Below are 21,365 nucleotides of genomic sequence, written 5' to 3' on the forward strand. Positions count from 1 at the left end.
AAAAATACCTTCACAAAAGACTCCCTAACAACAAAATTTCTCCTACACGTTTATAAATTTCCCGTTTCAGAAACGCTTTTCTTCAGTCGACAGCCTACATTTTACATTCTCTCTAATTCGCCCATCAACAATTAATTTAATTGCCCAAATAGCGAAACTCATCTACTACTCCAGTCTCATGATATATTCCTCCGAACATCACCTCATTTAGTTCGACTACACTCCATTACACTTGTTTTACTTTTGTTGGTTTTTATTTTATAATAACTTTTCAAGACACCACCTATTCAGTTCAAATGCTCATGCAAGTCCTTTATCGTCTCATACAGAATTACAATATCATGGCAAACCATAAAGTACTTGTTTCTTCTCCCTGAGCTTTAATTTCTTTTCCAAATATCATCTTCATTTCGTTCACAATTTGTTCTATGTACAGATTGAACAGCATTGCGAATAAGCTACAACACTTCCCTCCCAACTCCGTTTCATCCCCTTCGACTCTCAACTGCGGAGTGGTTTCTGTACAAGTTATAAAAATAAGCTTTCGCTACCTACATTTTATCCCTCCTACCTTCAAAATTTCAAACAGTGTAGTCCATTTTTTCCTAAATTTACAAATGCTATAAACGTATGTTTGCCTTTCTTGAATCTGTCTTGTAGGGTAAGCCGGTAGGATGAGTATGGCCTTCTGTGTTCCTACATTTCCAACTTAACACTTTGTGCTAGTCCCATTCTTTTAAGTCGTCTGTATTACCTTTTGCCTGCTTCGTTTTTATGTTGTCTCCTTTCGCCGGTTAAATTCTATATCTTCTGCGTTACCAGGGATTTCTACTACGCCTTGTCTTTCTACCTATGTGATCCTACCTTCCGTCAAAATTTCATCTGTCAAACCTAACCATTCGTCTTCTATCATAATATCTTCCCATGTTTCACTCCAGCGTTGCCAAATGCTCCCTCTGAAATTCTCGAAAACCTCTGGTTCTTTCAGTTTGCCAGGTTACATCTCTTTAATTTTCTACCTTGAGTCCACATCTGCCCCCTGTAAATTACTTACAATTACCTGTCTTACAACTAATTTGTGTTTCATAACGATGTTAGTATATCGTATTGAATACTTCATGATTTCAATTATTTTAAAAATCATTATTCATTAAATCGTATGTTGTACTGTAAATTTTTTTGCTGAATTAATCCGTAAATGGTGCGTTGTAGGTGTTTAATTTGAAAATTCTTTTTTTGCTAGTTAATTAGCACAAAATATCCTGACTTAGGACTTCATCCCCAGATTAAGGCGAGAAGTCTGTAAAACGACAACGCGGCTCTGGTGAGTGCACTTGACGCAGATGAGGCCAGACACTGACAATTGAGAGTTCGGCAGATGGCCATAGAGAGAATCCAGCAGGGAGTCGCGGCAGCTCGCCAAGGTTTCGCGGGGTCTAGCAGATACTTTTCTTAACTGCTTCCGCCAGAGCGGCGCTATTTCTGGCCCTGCTGCGCTAATGGCTGGGGAACAGTGGCGAGCTCGGGCTGTGGCGCACTGCACCCTGGTCGATAGCGCAGCCGCATCGAACCCAGGACTGCGACGCAGACACCCGCGGGTGAGCGACACTGCTGCTGCGGTGTCGTGGGCCTTCCGATTGTCAACCGTGGTGTTTCCGAACACAGATAATTTAGCCGTGTTTTTCCCGACCGTGACATGAAGCCGCACCAGGAAGGGGCGGGGGAGGGGGGATCTGTGCCGACTTTTTTGTAATTTCATCCAGATGTAGAAATGGCTATGCACATGGTACACAGATCTTGTTTTAAGAATAGTTTTTAGCCTCCTGTGTTAACGTAGCCATTTTTTTAAATTAATGGAACAGTTCTTAACGGAATAATGTTGGGGTATGATCGTGCAAATGAAAAAAGTATGTGTGATTCAGTATTGTACGAGTATATCATAAATGAGAAACTTGGTTTGTGAGTATGTTTGTTGCACAGTCCCGCTGAAACGCCTGGACGGATTTAGATGGACTTTGGCATTGAGAAAGCCTGTATCTTGAATTAACACGTAGGCTACCTTTTATTCTGGGGAGAAAAAAAAAAACTGTTCCCGTTGTATGGTCAGCGTGACTGCTGTTCCCGTGGGGTCAGTAACGTGCCAAAAAAATTTATAAAAGTTAACTATCAAATGAATGCACTCAGTTTAGCGAAGAGATTAGTTTTTAATTGTTTTGACAAATGAAATAACAACGTACGTAAATCTAGGACAACAGAAATATTCCTGTAGGACAAAATCGTCACTAAATTCCGTAAAAATGTGATGTATGCGCATGAAACTATTTCGCAGCATGTAGAACGTTTCGGAAGTGTATTGGGTTGTGATACTATAAGGATCATTTAAATAAGATTCAAGGATAAATGTTTGCCGCAGCTCGTGGTCTAGTGGCTAGCATTGCTGCCTCTGGATCATGGGGTCCTAGGTTTGATTCCCAGATTTTCTCTGCCTGGGAATTGGGTGTTTGTGTTGTCCTCATCATTTAATCATCATCATTCTTGACAGTGGCTCAATTAAATTTTGTAAACATTGGACTGCGTAAAAATTAGGACGTTGTGCAGGCACTGGTGACCGCGCAGTTGAGCGCCCCACACAGAAGGAGGATAAATGTTAAAAGTGGCAGGTATTCATCTGGGCACCCCATGTTTTTCATACAGGCTGCTCAAGGTTGACTGCTTACTTGTATTTAGAGCCAGAAATCTCTACATAGATGCAGAAAGCAGTAAGCCACGGAACATTATTTACAGTAGACTTCTGGTTCTCCATAAACACCAAGACCGTATTATGATCTTTTCTGTGCTAGACATATCACAAACTGTTGTAAGATTGAAACTTCCTGGCAGATTAAAACTGTGTGCCGGACCGAGACTCGAACTCGGGACCTTGCCGTAGACGAGGTACTGGCAGAAGTGAAGCTGTCAGGACGGGGCGTAGAGCACTTGCCTGCGAAAGGCAAAGGTCCCGAGTTCGAGTCTCGGTCCGGCACACAGTTTTAATCTGCCAGGAAGTTTCATATCGGCGCACACTCCTCTGCAGAGTGATGATCTCATTCTCGTTGTGAGATTATTTACTCCCTTTCCTGGCACATTTTGTAATCTGCTACTCGGTCAATCAAAAATTGCATTGGCCATATAACTGTATGCACCTGCTGGCTATGGCAGATTATGCCGAGACTCGAACTCGGGACCTCTGCCTTTCGCGGGCAAGTGCTCTACCATCTGAGCTACCGAAGTACGACTCACGCCCGGTACTCTCAACTTTACTTCTGCCAGTATCTCGTCTCCTACATATCTCATTCTAGTTAGTGTTCTATTTCCACAACCCATTTTTCAGCCAGTGTAGCAATGCAGTATTTGGACACCGAAGTCAACAAACAAGGAAATAAAGCAGGGAACGTCGTCCCAACTGTAGACATAGATAAGAATCTAAAAAACTAATTCTCCCAGTAGGAACTGAGAAATGTACATTATGTGAATTTATTTAAGAACAGAGAGGCTTATCAGGCTAAATTAAGCAAGAAGTTCAGCATCTTAGAAAGTAGAGGTCGTGCAGCCCTTAGAAACTGATACATAAACATCAAACAACTGTGCTGCTTCAAAGAAAGTAGAAGAAAACAAAATATCACTGAAGTAATCTATTCCAGTTGCCTCGAACAGTAACATGATAGACTATGGTGAAGCAAACAAAACTATTCGGAAATATTTATGTGAGTGTGTGAGAAGATACGATGAAAATTTGCTAACAAAGACAACTGATACATATAGAAAGCATGAAGAAAGCAAAGCAGAAATTTGTGTTGCCTGTAGCTAATACACTGCTTGTCATCCTGTCAACCAAACTGTTAAACTTGGGGGGGGGGGGGCGGATATTTATAGAATGACATTTTCACTCTACAGCGGAGTGTGCACTGATATGAAACTTCCTGGCAGATTAAAACTGTGTGTCAGACCGAGACTCAGGAGAGCTTCTGTGAAGTTTGGAATGTAGGAGATGAGGTACCGGCAGAATTACAGCTGTGAGGATGGGGCATGAGTCGTGCTTGGGTAGCTCATTTGGTAGAGCACTTGCCCACAATAGGCAAAGGTCCTGAGTTCGAGGCTCGGTCCGGCACACAGTTTTCGGGGATATTGTCCCACTCCCCTCTCAACTTGGTTTTCAGTTTTTGCACGGTTTGGGGATGGGGTATTCATTGAGAAACATGTCTGCCCAGAGCATCCCAGGCATGTGCTATAGGGTTTAGTTCTGGGTAGTACGCAGACCATTCCGTATGTTCAATATCTTCACTTTCAAGTGTGTTGGATACTGCAGCAGTCCTGTGTAAGTGGGCATTGTCATCAACAAACACTCTGGGCCTACTGCACCTCTAGGCAGATGGACATCATCCAGAGTAATCCCCCTGCAACACCACTGTGCTGTAATGATACCTTGCACAAAGCTATGCAGCAGTGTTCAACCATTGTGTATGATGCCTGTCCACAATATAACGTGCAGGCCATACTGATGATGTTCATGAACATTCTGTGGTATGTAACATGTCTCCACACTAACTGGTGGCAAGAATCATTTACCACAGTGAAGCAGGATTCATCAGAGAACATCACTGTGGACCATTGTTACTGACCCCAACCAAAATTCTCCCTACACCAATGGACTCTTTCTCGATACTAACTTGGCTGAAGTGGATCATTTGGAGCATTATGAGCAAGGCCTTCCAGCTAGCTGAGGATTTTGATAACCTAACACACGAATTGGACATACTTTGGCACAATATCTCTCTTGAGAACATCCAACAACTCTTGTCAATCAGTGTCTTGCTGATTAACTGCTTGCATAAGGATCAGAGGTGGAGCAGTGCATTATTGACTTCCTCAATGTGGGAAGCTCTTTCTCTTTAATAAATTTTCCAATTTTTGTGAAATTATAATCATTTGTTTGTCTGTACAGGTGAATTCCATCTGCTGTTTTCTCTCCCATTCGGATAATTCCTTCATGTTCTTTTTGTGTGCAATGACACAAATAGTGAGGTTTGATTGATCAATGCAGTAAACAACTTCTAGACAATAGCTAAAACATTCTATACTGAATCCTTTCGCCCAGAGTGCTAGTCTGCCAAGATCTTTGAGACTAGGAAGACATTAGGAGAGATATAGAATTAAGTGTTGGACCAGGTCATAAGTTATCTGCATAGCTCAGATAGTAAATGCTTCATTTGTAGAAAGCAGGGATCCACTTTTGAGTCTGGATCTGGCACAGATTAAATTTGTAGAGTAGTTTCAGTGTTCTTCCATGAATACATCTGAAGTTCTTATGTGACTATTCTGAGATGACGTTCATCTTTTTGTAAGGGGTGTATGGGTGTGTAATTTTCTTCTGTAGTGGTATTAAATATATATCACCATTCTTTGTGTGATATCTGTTATGGTAAATGGACTGACAAGATAGAATCACAATCATTAAATCACTTTGCAGTCTCACTCTTAGATCCTTGATTACAGTTTTATGTGGATTATAAAAAAAAAATGTTCAAATGTGTGTGAATTCCTAAGGGACCAAAGTGATGAGTTCATCGATCCCTAGACTTACACACTACTTAAACCAAGTTAAACTAACTTATGATAAGAACACCACACACACCCGTGCCTGAGGGAGGACTCGAACCTCGGGTGAGAGGGGCCTTGTAATCTGTAACATGTAGTGCCTCAGACTGTGCGGCTGTGGATTACAGGTAGGGGAATTTACAGCAAGGAATTCTTCCTGAAGCATTCAGTTTTGTCTTATTTAAACTGTTTATTTCTAGCTTAAATAATCTCTGGTGAATTGCGGACTGTTGCTTCTGTTCAAGTAAATTAGAGCATTCATTCTTCTTTACTTCCTGTTTGCATTGTCACTGTGTTGTTGAGTGGTGTCATTTATCAAATGGTTCACTGATAGTGTGTAATTATTTGTTGAAACTTGGGGCAAACGAATGCAAACGTTAAGTACTACTACACTGAATAAGTTAATCCTATAATTTCCAAACAAGGAGTTAAGTTTTCAATAACAGTGTTTCTACTGTGGTAGAGTAGAAAGGTGGTACTACAAAGCTTTGTTTCTGTAAAGTATGTGTCATAAAAAGGTGATTTATTCATCACTTCTATAGACAGCAAATGTGATTTAACTGGCTTGACTTGGACAAATTATTTCTGTTGCAGTCCTTCCAGGGCAGCCAAGGAAGGGCTTACCTCTTCAATTCTGTGTAAGTAAAGATGAAATGATTGAGTCTTTGTGTTTCTAAAAATACTTTTAAGCAGAGTAATATTGAAAAAGTCAGATAATCAATACTTGAAGCTGAACTGTGCAGGACAGTAGAGACAAAGTAGGTATTTCATATTATTCCGATATGCAGTTTAGTATTACACTTCAGTACATCCTTCTGTAAAGTGCAAGCTTGACAATGTTTCAATAGTTGCCTATAACAGGGTAAGCTCCGGGATACAATTCATTAAAATGAAACGCACAACTCTAACATGAAAAAGTGTGAAAGAGAATTGGTCAAACATTACACAAGAACACAAAGCAAGATACCTGCTTTTATTGAAGATAGTGAGTAAAATACTTCACATGTATTTTTAAAATAACATTTTTCTGCACAAATGGTGAAAAAATCAAAACTCCTTCTTTAGCATTGTCGTTTCATATAGTTGCTGTAGATATGCTGCTGTCCAGACTAATTATCAGTATATACTGATATTTGAATGAATTCCAAGAAGTCTTGTCTGGAATAAAATTTTGTTTTATCGCCTGATAGTGATGATGAAAATTACTATTGTTTATAGAAGCTGTGGTTGTTAAAACTGTTACACTTCGACCTACTTAATTCCATACTTTTCAAATCTGTTTTATATTTTAAAAATGTTATGCTTTATGCACATTGACGTATCTTGATCATCACCACTGCGTCAAATGAGCTGCATGCAGGTGTAACAATGTAAATACACTATCTGATCAAGTGTCGGGACATCTGTTAGTAAACATTAATATGGCTTTCATCCATTCTTCACCTTTATGATGGCTTGAACTCTGCTGAGGACACTTTCAATGAGTTGTCTGAAAGTTTTTGAAGGAATGGCAGCCCATTCCTCCTTAAGAGTAGAAATCGGAGAAAGTAGTGAAGTTGGATCCTGGATCTGGAGTGAGATCAGCATTATAATTCATCCCAAACATATTCAATGGGGCTCACGTTTGGATTCTACGCATGCCATTCCATTTCAGGAATGTTATTTTCCACAAACCACTGTCTGCTTTATTGCAGGAAGCTTTATGTTGCTGATAAGACTCCACTGTATTCCTCTACTGTACGCAGTACACAGTGCTGTAAGACGTGTTTATGTCCTTCAGTATTTAGTACGTTCTTCAGTGCAGTAATGGGACCACAACCTATCCACGAAAAATGTCGCCATAACATAACACTACCTCCTCCATACAGGCAATTGCTAAAACCCTTCCATCATATGTTTCATCACGTCGAATCACTAATTTACAATCATTTTCTATCCAATGGTATCACCCTTTACACCACCTCAAGTGTCGCTTTCCATTGACTGAAGAAATGTGTGCCTTATGAGGTGCTCCGCACCTATTATACCATTCTTTTTAACTCACTGTGTGCAGTCATTGACCTTGCTGGATAACTGGCAGCACTTTGAAATATCTTTGGGATGAGTCATAACATTGATCTCACTCCAGACTCACTTATGTGGTGTAATTTTTTATGATAACACTCTGCAATGCTTAACAGTCCCTGTCTGTTAGCTCGTGATGTGTACCTGAATTTGATTAGCTGTGGTTCTTCCTTCATATTTCCACTTCCAGTTGAATCATCAAAAGTTGAGTTGGACAGCTTTAGAAAGGTCGAATTGTCTCTGAAGGATATGTTACTCAGGTGATGAGCTCTTGTGACCAACCCATTCTCCTGTTACTGCATTTCTGTTGGCAACAAATACTCCCCACTCCCTTTTGTACTGTCAGATCTGCCTCTTGTGATACCTAGTGGCCAGTTCTGCATTACGTAGGGATATCCAGATACTTTTACATCTGAATTAAAAGAAATTACTTTGCATGTATGATTTACCTGATTTTTACTGTTTTCATCAAAGTTCTGTTTGCTTGGTCTAGGTTTACCACATTGCTTAAATATTTGAGTCACTGCCTTGTAGTAAATCACATTTGTTTCATGCAGTGACATTGTCTTAATCCATAATTTTCACATAGTTTTCCTGTTTCTTTATTCTATATAGTGTAGTATTATTCTCTTTCCAGTACATTTGTGCTATTGTTGGTTCTCTGCAGAAGATACATTTACAAATATGTACTTACAAACTGCTCAGGAAGAGGTTTGTGCCACATGCATATCTGCAAATATGTGTAGGATTAAACTCAAGAGGAGCAGGCGAAAAGAACAATTTACGAACCTGAAAAATTACTTTACTGTAAAATAATAATAAAAAAAACACATCCTGTACAAAAGGCACTCAGTGACATCAAAATCTGCTAATGTGTAACATTCAGTACTGTACTGCTTCAGCCTGTGTGTTGCATCATGCTCGGATTTTCCCTTGCATACTATTCAAAAGCTGCTCGAGGCATTAGTCCTGGAACCTATCCTACCACTCTTTGACAGCAGTCCTCCTGATGTTATCTAATGAGTGATGAAGGTCCATGCAGTGATGCACTGCAAGTTTGAACTGTTTCCAAGCATGCTTAATTGTGTTCAGTTGGTAGATGTCACAGGCGATTCCATACATTTCTTTCCTGTCTATTGGAGGAAGGTATACATGATATTGGCATAATATGCTTGTGCATTGTCATCTTGAAAAGAGAGCCTATCACCAAAATATTGATTGTAAGGGTGGCCAATATAGGTCAGAGGATCCAATACCGATACTGCACAGCCTTGAAATTATGCTCAATAAAGCTGAGAGGAATCCAACATCTGTACGTGATACTGGCCCAAAACACAATTGATCTGGTGAACCTGTGGGTCTGTAAGTCTGAGATGATGTTACTGAAGAGAACCTGATGCCATTGATCAAAATTACATTCTTGACATTACCTTGCCCACCTTCTTCATGTACGATACTTTTAGGGGGTTTGACTGCTATTTATAATGGAGATCTAAAGACTAAATTAATTGTAAGGAAACAGTTGGATACTATCTTTGTTGACGCAGCCTTCCCAACTGCATCAAAACAGGCATCGCGCAGTTCTGTTACACTCTCCTAAAGGCATCTAGGAAGTAGAGGTCATCAGCTTTTGCTGATGACCACAGACAACCTCTACAGGGCATGTATGTTCAGTGTTTCCTGTCTGACAATACTGGAATATAATGGAATAGTTTCAATGGTGTTGTTGCATTGTATGCAGATCCACTGGGCTATTTCCTGTCCTGACAACCTTTCTTGCTATAAAGTGACATATAGTGTTCATGGTCTAAACTTGAAATGACCCTTTGAGGCAGGTTAATATACTGAGTAGTGAACATTCTACCACTCACACTACTGAAATGCACTGAGAATGTAGCTGTACTTCTTGGGTGTACACAGAGATTTCTTGTGATCAACATAGTATAAAGAAAGAAGTTTCCAGTCTTGATAACAAACTGTGCAAGTCATCATGATGACAAAAACTTATTTTTGAAAATTTTGTGTTTGATTACATATGAAATACTCTTTGTGCCAAAACTGACTTTTGCATTTGTTGTTCAGGGTGAACGTGGGATGCGGCCCTGCAGAAGAGAGAGTCCTGCTCACAGGACTTCATGCTGTTGCCGATATATACTGCGAGTGCTGCAAAACAACACTGGGGTGGAAATACGTAAGATAATTCAACTAATATCTTTTTAATAGAAAAAAAGACTGCAAAGAAAAAGCTATTTTCCAGTAATCATAATGTAAGTGACAAAACAGACAGCTCATAAATAGACTTTTGCTGTACTGTAATAGTAAGAGCATGTATATTTTTGAGCACATCATTTGCAAATAATAACAGATATTCATATTTCAATTTTTCATTGTTAATAACATTATCGTCAGAAATTTAATTCTAATTATGAATTCATCTTGCTGCAATATGTTGCTTCTCATTTCCGCCATGAGACAACAGAACAGGTTGTATGAGAGTTGTCCAGAAAGCAAAGAACTTTTTGGCATAACTAAATAAAAACAAAAGATATTAGTGTAAAGCTTTATTTACAAAGTTACAGTACCATGCTCTATTTTTAAATATTGTCGCAATAATTGTCAAGGCACTTATTGTAGCATGGGACTATTTTTTTCAGTTTCTATGTTGTACACTTGTAGTGCCAAAGATTTGACCCAGAATGTCACTATTTGTTTAATGTCTTCAATGTTTGTGAACTGGCATGCTTGTCATCGCTGTGCTTGGGGATCAGCACTGGGTGTGGTAAAATTATTTTTTACACTCTGAATGATCTTGGTAATTCATGTTAGAAGAAATTGTATTCTCTGCCTGGGAACTGGGTGTTTGTGTTGTCCTCGTCATTCCATCGTCATCATCATCATTATTATTTGTGAGAATGGCTGGACTGAAATGTGTACAAATTGGACTGTGTAAAAATGGGGACATTGTATGGGCGCTGATGACCGTGCAGTTGAGCGCCCAACAAACCAAACATAATCATCATCATCATCATCAAATTGTATTCCTGTTTGAGCCTCAGACTGTTTCATTCTTGCATTGCTTTCTACAGGTGTTTGCATTCAGTTTCCCTGAATCATTCCATAACTGTAAATTTAATTCTTAAACATCATAATTATTAAACATGTAAAGTATTGTAATTTACTTGGTTTTCACAAATGGGATACAAATGCCGTCTGAATACAGAAATCTTATTACTGTCACCATTATTCTGAAAAAACACTCAGTGTCATATTCCACTGATTATGCAGTCTACAGTTCTGTATAACCTGACTCTTACTGCTGTGTGTGTGTGTGTGTGTGTGTGTGTGTGTGTGTGCGCGCGCGCGCAACTTCTGAAGGAGGCCTTTTTGGCTGAAGGCTAAAACATTTAACAGAATTTTCATTGCACCTCTCTGCAACTCAATGCCGCCTCTATGTGGTGAGTAGCAATATATCCTTTTCATAACACTGCTGTAGCTCCTAAATTATTTACCAATTTTAGCTATGCAAAATTGGTAAATAATTTAGGAGCTACAGCAGTGTTATGAAAAGGATATATTGCTACTCACCACATAGAGGCGGCATTGAGTTGCAGAGAGGTGCAATGAAAATTCTGTTAAGTGTTTTAGCCTTCAGCCAAAAAGGCCTCCTTCAGAAGTTGCGTGCGTGCGTGCGCGCGCGCGCGCGCGCGCACACACACACACACACACACACACACACACACACACACACACACACATATTTGCTCAAGCAAAACTTGCATACCCATCACCACTATCTCTGTACCCTGTGACGAGACTGTGTGTGTGTGTGTGTGTGTGTGTGTGTGTGTGTGTGTGTGTGTGTGTGTTTGTTATCCGTCCATCTGTAGGAGACCTTTTACCCAAAAGATTAATCATTTATCAGTCTCTTCATTGTGCCTGTCCGTGACCCCACACTGCCTCCATATGGTGAGTAGCGATCTATCATTTTCGTAATATTAACAGTATTATGCAAAGGACAGATTTCTACTCACGTGAAGGTGTCACATTGAGTTGCAGGCAGACACAATGAAAAGACTGTTACACATAGTTTTTGCCGTGAATCTTCTACAGAAAGGAAAATGTACACACATTTACACAAGCAAGCACTACACAAGCAAGCACACCTTGACTCAAGTTCCACCTTAGCCTCACACAGTGCTCAAACTGAAGGCCCCCTACTGTTGAACTCTGATCATGACATACATAATTCCCACTGAATACCCTAGTACCCTCAGATAATTTCCCTTCTTGATGGACTAGTAACGGCACATATGTTCAATGTCAGAGAAACTGAAAATCCTAAGTCCGTGGTACATTAACAGCGAATTTGATGTCCCTGCACAATTTCACAAGCTCTCATATTTACAACAGTTGTTCAAAATGGCATCCCCCAGCATCAATATGGGCTTGGAATCATCACACAGAGTTTTGTCATCCCCTTTCTAATAATTCAACCAACAGCAAATTGTGTCACTGGCAGAGAGAATTCTTGCCAGATGATCCTATTCAGTCTCAATAGGTAACTCATAGACAAAACGTTTCACTTGGGCACACAAGAAGAAGCAAGTGGGATGAGATCAGGTGAATATGTTGGCCATTAAACAGGACTTCCTCTGCATATCCTCTATTCAGGCTTTTCATGGAGTGCCTGATTCAGGCATTCACAAACCTGCAGTCCAAAATGAGATGGAGCTCCATCATGTTGGACATTTGGCGCGCTCATTTCCAGGCCAAGCTCCCTTACCTCTGATTGATACATTTACCCTTCTCTAGCATCCCTGAAAATTTGTAACATCATAATTGAATCATCCTGTAAGTAATATTGAAGCACACTAAAGATAAATGGGCTTTGTAACCAGAATAGTTGTTATCTAATTACTGTATCTTCATTAGCCAAGTGCCTCTGTGGTAACGTACATTTTCCTTTCTTAAACTTCAGTTTTCTATAAATTATTAAGGGAAACATAGTTTCAGAGAAATTGATGGAGTAAACTTGGAGGTGAATGAAATTTTTCATCAGCAAACTTTGTTATTGCACTTGCTCAATGAGCTTCTGGTTTATGATTAGCTATTACCAAGCACATAGCTTTTATTGTGGGTATATTTTGAGTATTAGGAGACCTGCTTGTGTGGGTTAATGTGCAGCATGCTAACCTGTGATAAAGAGGTGTACACCAGGCCCAGATCAAATCCACAGTGTGGTTTAAGGATTGTTGATCTGGTATACTGAGCAGCTTGTCTGTGATTTTTAGGTGGTTTCTCACATTCCTTAAGGCAAATGTTGGGGGCTGTTCCCCAATTGCCACTTCATAAATTACAAGGAACAAACAGTTAAAATATGATTACAAACTCGACAAAGTTTACGCAATTTGCAGACTGATGGCACACTGAACTTCTGTCCCTTTTACATACATACATACATACATACATCATACATACATACATACTTGACAAGCCATGATATGGTGCATGGCAGAGGGCTTGTAACATTACTAATCATTCCCTTACCTGTTCCACTAGCAAACAGAGCAAGGGGGAAATGACTGTCTACATGCCTCCAGACAAGTCATAATTCTTCGTATTTTGTCTTCATTATGCTTACGCAAAATATATGTTTGCAGTGCAGAATTGTTCTGCAGTCGGCTTCAAGTGTCAGTGCTCTAAACTTTCCCAATAGTGTTCCATAAAACTGCCATCCCTCCAGGGATTGCCATTTGAGTTCACAAAGCATCTTCTGGTCAAACCTACCGCTAGTGGGGTTGCCAAACTCTCAAGCAGTACTTAAGAATGGGTTACACTATTGTTGTATACACAGTCTCCTTTATAGATGAGCCAGACTTTCTTAAAATTCTCCCAATAAATAGAAGTTGACTATTCACCTTCCGTACTGCCGTCCTGAAGTGCTAGTACCATTTCACATTGCTTTAACCCTTCAGTTAACTGGAGACTGTGGTGAAGATAATGACATTTGGCCACAGCATTAAAATAAAAATAAATTTCCCAAATTATAAAAAACAGCAGACACTGTACAAAGGGATAAATACTAGGGAAGATATTACATGTATTAACATGAATATATCTGGATTATTTACTATTTGCACTGAACCTGTCATCTATTGTGGGAGATACATACTGTAAGACACACACAACTTCAGTTTTGTGGTTTAGTGCTTCATCCAGGCTAGAGATTGCTGTTATTAAATCTTGTAATTTCAGATAGTGCGGAGGAATCCTTCGATGCAAAGGTCAGAAATTAATTCTGTTAACAACATTTCTTTGGCACAAGCAGGGTGAGGAGCAATGATGCAACTTGAAATAGGTATGAGAAATGAGTAAAAGATGATAAAATATTTTTAAAAGGTGATTTTCTAGAGGGAATAAAATTATAATTTTGTGGAATACTGTTGTGAAAGTTTAGAGAACTGACATTTGAAGCTGACTGCAGAAAATATATATATACAAAGATGATGTGACTTACCGAACGAAAGCGCTGGCAGGTCGATAAACACACAAACACACACACAGAATTCAAGCTTTCGCAACAAACTGTTGCCTCATCAGGAAAGAGGGGAAGGAGAGGGAAAGACGAAAGGATGTGGGTTTTAAGGGAGAGGGTAAGGAGTCATTCCAATCCCGGGAGCGGAAAGACTTACCTTAGGGGGAAAAAAGGACAGGTATACACTCGCAGACACACACATATCCATCCACACATATACAGACACAAGCAGATGAACTAAGAGGTTGAAATCCCCAAACCACCTTCCCTACCCTCTGGCTCCTATCCTTGTAACCGTCCCCGGTGTAAAACCTGTCCCATGCACCCTCCCACCACCACCTACTCCAGTCCTGTAACCCGGAAGGTGTACACGATCAAAGGCAGAGCCACATGTGAAAGCACCCACGTGATTTACCAACTGACCTGCCTACACCGTGATGCATTCTATGTGGGAATGACCAGCAACAAACTGTCCATTCACATGAATGGACACAGGCAGACAGTGTTTGTTGGTAATGAGGATCACCCTGTGGCTAAACATGCCTTGGTGCACGGCCAGCACATCTTGGCACAGTGTTACACCGTCCGGGTTATCTGGATACTTCCCACCAACACCAACCTATCCGAACTCCAGAGATGGGAACTTGCTCTTCAATATATCCTCTCTTCCCGTTACCCACCAGGCCTCAATCTCCGCTAATTTCAAGTTGCCGCCACTCATACCTCAACTGTCATTCATCATCATCTTTGCCTCTTCACTTCCGCCACGACTGACATCTCTGCCCGAACCCGTTGTCTTTAAATATGTCTGCTTGTGTCTGTATATGTGTGGATGGATATGTGTGTGTGTGCGCGAGTGTATACCTGTCCTTTTTTCCCCCTAAGGTAAGTCTTTCCGCTCCCGGGATTGGAATGACTCCTTACCCTCTCCCTTAAAACCCACATCCTTTCGTCTTTCGCTCTCCTTCCCTCTTTCCTGATGAGGCAACAGTTTGTTGCGAAAGCTTGAATTTTGTGTGTATGTTTGTGTTTGTTTGTGTGTCTATCGACGTGCCAGCGCTTTCGTTTGGTAAGTCAGATCATCTTTGTTTATATATATATATATATATATATATATATATATATATATATATATATATATTGCTAATTCAGTATGGGTAATTCAAAATTTGTAATTACAACTCACAAACAAGTAACATTTTTAAAACTAGTGACATTCTGCACTTCATTACTGGAAAAAGGTGAACAAAATATTTTTGGATTACTGTTTTTCGGGAATCATATTAAATAATGCATTACTCATACTAGATTTTCTTTTCTCAAGATTTTTCTGAATGGTTTCAAACTCCTTTTCTCTCGCTCCTCTTCCTACCATCATGATTTCCACACCCTGAAGCATACCATAGCCTTTAATTTTTTTACTTAGTACTTTTCTCGGTTTAGCTGAAGTTAGGAAGATAATTTTTTCTCATGCCTCCTGAGATAGTCGTTCCTCTTTCTTTTCTTTCACAGCAGCTGTCTCATACTCAATTAATCTTTTGTGTTATTCATCTTTTTAATCTCTTCTTCAAGATACCTTTGGTTTTATTCCTCTTTTTGCTGTTCTTCTAATTAAAGTTTTTTTGTTACCTTCTTCCTTATAAGTATTATAATTCTTTGTGGTATCTCGCCTGCTCTCAGTGTTCAACACATTTACTTGCGAAGTAATGTATTCTTACCACATGACTCATATTCCATAGCTAATGTGTAGTATGACAGTTGCCAAGACTGTAGAAAGAGAACAAACATTTCAGTGACCAAGTGGGCAGTTAATAATTTTGTAAAAGAAATAAATAAAAAAATTGGTTTGAGGGAGTTTTGAACACTGCCCCTCTGCTCGGCAGTGACCACTTAACCATGATGCTGTGGCTATGTAAATATGCTCGATGTTATACTTGTTAAGCTTGGACCATAAAAGTCTGCCACAATGCTACCACCTGGTAGCATTGATGTGAAATCCTAGTTGTGTGGCAAGGGCACATCATAAACCATGCATGTTGTTTATCAAAACCTTATGTATTTGATCCATAAGGCAGTTACGTCATGTGAGTTTTGCATGCACAGAAGCTCCTTAAAACATGCACAAATGTAGGTGTGCTCACTGCACAAATGTAGGTGTGCTCACGACTCTGACACAAAGTTTCACAGAGCCTAGAGGAGCACTGGTGCAGCAGATTTAAGTGCTGTATCTTTCAGATTGCAGCATATCTGTCACGATCAACAGCATTCATAGGAAAATAACCAATAAATATGTAAGGTGTCGAAAGTTAGGGTATTCATGTACTCTTATGCTCTTACACAGCAGCAGCTGTTGCTTATACTGGAATATCATTGATTCGAATTTAGCATTACGGCAACGAGATGCAAACACAATTTAATGTTTGAAAAGGACATGATGCAAATAAACAATGTGAACAATTGGGCACCGTGGCTGACAATACAGTGAGAAATAATGGTCTCAGGCCAACTATATTTGCTCCTGAAAATGTCCCCACAATCTCTGGACCTGTTCAGCTACATCCCAGGAAATCTGTATGAAGAACTGTAGCAGGGACTGATTTGAAGTGTTCTAGCATCCAAGCAATACTGAGAAACTGTCTACACATATTTTCATTCAAGATCCATTAGTTCACACACATACCGGCAGTGTAACAAACGAGATTGTGAACCAAATTCTCAGAATGATTGATAATGAAGGATTTGATGTTGGTTGCATCTGCTTTGCACAAGGAGCCCATTTCCAGCTGAATGGATTTGTGACTAAGCAAAAATGACAATTTTTTAGTTCCCGTTAGTGTGAAGCAAAACCGCTGCATTCTCCCGAAGTTACTGTTAGTCTCGTGGTGTGCAACAGAAGCATTATCAACCCTTTCTTTGTTTGGGAATCGAAAACTAATGAACTCTACATTGCAGTTTTGGAACAGTTTGTTAATACACAGCAAGCAGGGGAAGATCGACCAGACAGGTGCAAGTAAGATGAGGTTCAGTCACATCACACTGAACAGATGTTTTGTGTTTTTGATTAATACTGTACTTCAGGAGTAGAATCATTGCTTTGAATTTTCCTGAATTTACTGGTGGACATGTGGATTGGGCTCCATATTCACCAGATGTGACTCCTTGTGACTATTTTTTGTGGGACACATTGAAAGACACTGTCTGCTGTAACTGTCCCATCATACTGGAAAAACTCAATCATTTATGTTTGGCATTTTCCCTTGAGGCATTAAGAAATGTCGTGTCATATTTTGTTGTTCATTTGTGCTATTTCTCTACTGCTAGTGGTGGACATTTGAACTATACAGCATACAGTGCCATCTGTTATCAGCTTTTTTTTCTGTGTAAAATTTTTATGGCGTCTGTGATAAAATACTGTTCGTTGCATTCTTCCATCAATTTTTGTTTTCGTGTTCTTTAATTTTAAAGTCATTGTATCCTTTATTGCACACACTGTCCGTCCTTCACTCAATAGAATGTATTGCTTGATGTGTACTTTTCATCTGTCTTTTTAAATAGATTTGTTTCGTTAATCTCTCCGACCCTCTTGAATAATTTTGTGTTGAACAGTATTATTCGATAGCAGTAAACACTATTTTGAGTTTCTTGGTAAATGCAAGTATGCTGTAGATCCTGTTCCTTGGACATGCACTATTTGTTCAGTAGTTAGAAAGATTTTTTAAATGTGCATAACTAATTGGGGAGTGTGGCAGCATGGTATAATTAAAAAATCTCTTGTGACCTGAACTGGTCCTTACAGTGAGGATCATTACTGTATTTTGTTGTTTTCCTAATTTCCCTTTTCTGTAGTCTGAAAACAGTACTGACGTTTTGTGCAGAAAAGCATTCCATTGCTAAGAACTGAGTTAAAATACCAATAGAACTTACCTGTAGGCGTTGGCTGTTAATCACTGATGACAACTTCAAGAGTATCTAATTCTGATCTTCTTCTGTTTGTGAGTAACTTTCGTGTTCAAACTTTTTCAACTGATTATAATTACATATTTCTATAACTTTAGTGTATGCTATGCAAATACCAACTACATTTAAATTTCTGGTGTCATTTTTTTCCTGTTCAAACTGAAATTTATGGCATTTGTTTTATGTCCAGTGTAGCATTATTGTAAACTTTTGTGAGGGTTTCATATACTTTCACTGCAAGGAGATCTCTTATTCTTTCAGTGGCTATAATATTGCAGTCATCAGTAAACATAATTTTATCTCTTGTAATTGAGTTTCACTGGAATTGCGACTTTGGATGAACACAATGCTGGGTTTCTCATATGAAAATTGAATAAACATGTGTAATTTACATGAGGCATGCCTTACATGATCCACAGCACACTTGATAAAGGGCAGAAAATGTCACCTCATTATTAAAGTTCATTTTAGTTTGCAGAAATGCAGCAAGATAATGATAGTGGCAAGTGAAATGCATTTGCTGTTATAACTTATATTACATGCCTTGTAATAATGGCTATATCGTGTAAGGTTTTGTGTGATCTTAAGCTTCTCCAGTGAATCAGTTGTTTGTATTGCTTTTGGTGTTTGTATTGCTGGGTACAGTCATTTACAAAACATTCCATGAACAACTGCACATCCTAGAACAATACAAATACATAATAAGTTGTTTTGCATTATCTTTTTGTTTTTGTGTTCCAGGAACATGCTTTTGAATCAAGCCAGAAGTATAAGGAAGGCAAATACATCATCGAGTTGGCTCACATGATAAAAGAAAATGGTTGGGATTGAACAACAGTTTAGCCCAATGTTGCCTCATGGGAGGCTCCCAGATTGTCCCACACTGCATGCATGCTTGGATGATCTTCTGTATTGTGAGAATTTAATTTGTGTTGAAAACCAGAAGAATAGAACCAGTGAAGGAAATGAACCATGACATTGTGTGGTAACACACAAGACTCCACACATGTGTGCCTGCACCCAGTGGTGTTAGCAAAGAGAGTGTACTGAAAGGAACAGAAGCGCTCTTCTTGGTCTTAATGAAGAAGAAAGTAAAAGTAAATATACGTTACAAGAATGTGCATTCGACATCGACAGAGACAATTATAAGATATGTGTTACTTGATGAACAGGCTCTAGAGATAAGTTACAGATTTCTATGCTTAGTTTGCACTGTTCATTGTTTTTATATCTATAAAAGAAAGCATTAAATGTGGGAGTTGGTATTAGACCTATGGACGCAAAGTGAAGTCCACGTTGTTTTATCTATTGGGTACCTGGCGGCAGAAGGAAGCGGAGTCTCATGCATCTGCAGAGATCTGAAAAGTTATATTATGTACTTACTGTGTGCCAGGTGAGGCAATGGCCACTGACTGCACGCTCGGCTGTAGTGCTGAGGCAGAAACTGCTTTTCAGTTTGTGTGAATTAAGTCTGACAATTTGCTTACTGATAATGTTTTCTCCAGATACGCAGTTGTGGACTTTACCATTGCAAGTTTAGCTTGATGTGATAAGTGGTGGCAGTCTTATCTTTTATTTGCATCAGAGTGATCTTGATTAATTTATACAGTTATTGGAGAGTTTGGTTGATGAATGCTGTGAGCTTTTTTTGACACTTTAGACTTAAGTGTACTTAAGGAAGAAAATTCAGTTTAAAAAGCTTATAATAATTTGAATAATCATGTCTCACTTTGCTGCAGAAAAGAGAAATTGCCATCACAACTCTTTTTGGTAACCCAGTCTAGTCTTTCAGTCTGTGCATTCATTATTATTTCCCTTGTATTAGATAGTATTTGTACGAATTTTTGTTTTTCTTTATGTCCTCTTTTTTTTTTTCAGTCCTCACATGTTTAATTTGGAGGTAGTTCAGGGGTAGATATCATCTTTCCAGAATACAGTGAAAACACTTACACTTTGAACTTCATCATTCGAATATTTTCTTTCTACCAATTTCATGTTGACATTGTCAGATGAATGGAACATTTTGTTTCTTTGAATTTTTTTCTAAAACGTAAAGGAGCAGAAAAAATGTGTAATATATCCATCCATGGAATTTTGGTGATGTCAGTACCAATTATTTTCTTTTTGTCCTAACAGTGCAAGTGATATATGTGGAACAGTTTTTCAGTGTCTTTGATACTGTAACATGTGATAATCATTTTATCTGTGAATTATTTGCTCCATGTGTGTACCAATGTGTAGACTGCATAAACAAAGGCAGAAATAAATGTGATTGAATTTGATATTAATGACCACATAATGTATGTTTTTTCCTTGATAATTTTTTATACATTCAGTTCATAGTATTTTCAGTTTGAATAGTTTTATAACAAAACATGCCATATTTTTATGTATTAGTGGTAAGTTAATTTTATAATCAATATGCTAAATCTGCAAAAAATAGTAGTGCTATCCACTTTCATTAGGAAGCAAATTAGCATGTGCATCATTGGAGTTTTTAAATTTGATATGTCTAGAAACTAAGATACCTGTGTGTAAATGTGAGAACTGTCTTAGGTGATATTTTTAGTTTTATATACTGGTACTTGTATTCCTAATTTCTTTTTTCTTTCGGAATTTGCACAAGATGATATAGGGCTGAACTACATGCATACATATTCTACATTTTCTTACAATACAAAATTGTGTCACTAAACATTATTTTCTGATTTACTTATAATGCTGGATAAAGAGTAGGATTGTGTGTGATCGAAATGACTTTCTGTTAGTATATTTGTATTTTCACAATTACATTTTCCTAGGATTCCCTTATATAGTATAAATGTGAGAATATTATTCAGAAATATCTGTACACAAATGTTATATTTTGTATGTATCAAATGCTATGTTCTAGATTCTAACTCTTTAAAACTGGTAATCTAACCAGAAAACTAAATGAAATAAATTAAAGAGCAATCTCAGTTACAAAATCTGAAGTGTTTTATTAATACTTGTTTCACAATTGAATTTTCCATTACAGGTTCCCAGTTGGTGAACGTCAACACATTTACCAATTTTGTTTTGACTGCACAGTTATACAGGGGTTGGACAAAAATATGGGAACACCAAAAACACCACATATTACCGTACTTTGTACAGTGTGCAAAACCCACTGCCAATCAAAACATCTGCTAGT

The 21,365-nt window shown here is 38.6% G+C and overlaps 1 protein-coding gene across 3 annotated transcripts in view; it reads left to right on the forward strand.

The window, feature by feature from the left end:
* Positions 1 to 21,161, forward strand: part of LOC126199359 (protein yippee-like 2) — a 671,041-nt gene extending 649,880 nt beyond the window's left edge. For all 3 annotated transcript variants that reach the window (XM_049936229.1, XM_049936249.1, XM_049936239.1), the window contains exons 5-7: positions 6,229 to 6,272; positions 9,781 to 9,889; positions 18,932 to 21,161. In XM_049936229.1, coding sequence (XP_049792186.1) covers positions 6,229 to 6,272; positions 9,781 to 9,889; positions 18,932 to 19,021 — 243 coding nt within the window. In that variant the 3' untranslated portion in view covers positions 19,022 to 21,161. The remainder of the gene's footprint in view (positions 1 to 6,228; positions 6,273 to 9,780; positions 9,890 to 18,931) is intronic.
* The last annotated feature ends 204 nt before the right edge of the window (positions 21,162 to 21,365 follow it).

The sequence above is a fragment of the Schistocerca nitens genome, chromosome 1 (assembly GCF_023898315.1).
Source record: "Schistocerca nitens isolate TAMUIC-IGC-003100 chromosome 1, iqSchNite1.1, whole genome shotgun sequence".
Lineage (NCBI taxonomy): Eukaryota > Metazoa > Arthropoda > Insecta > Orthoptera > Acrididae > Schistocerca > Schistocerca nitens.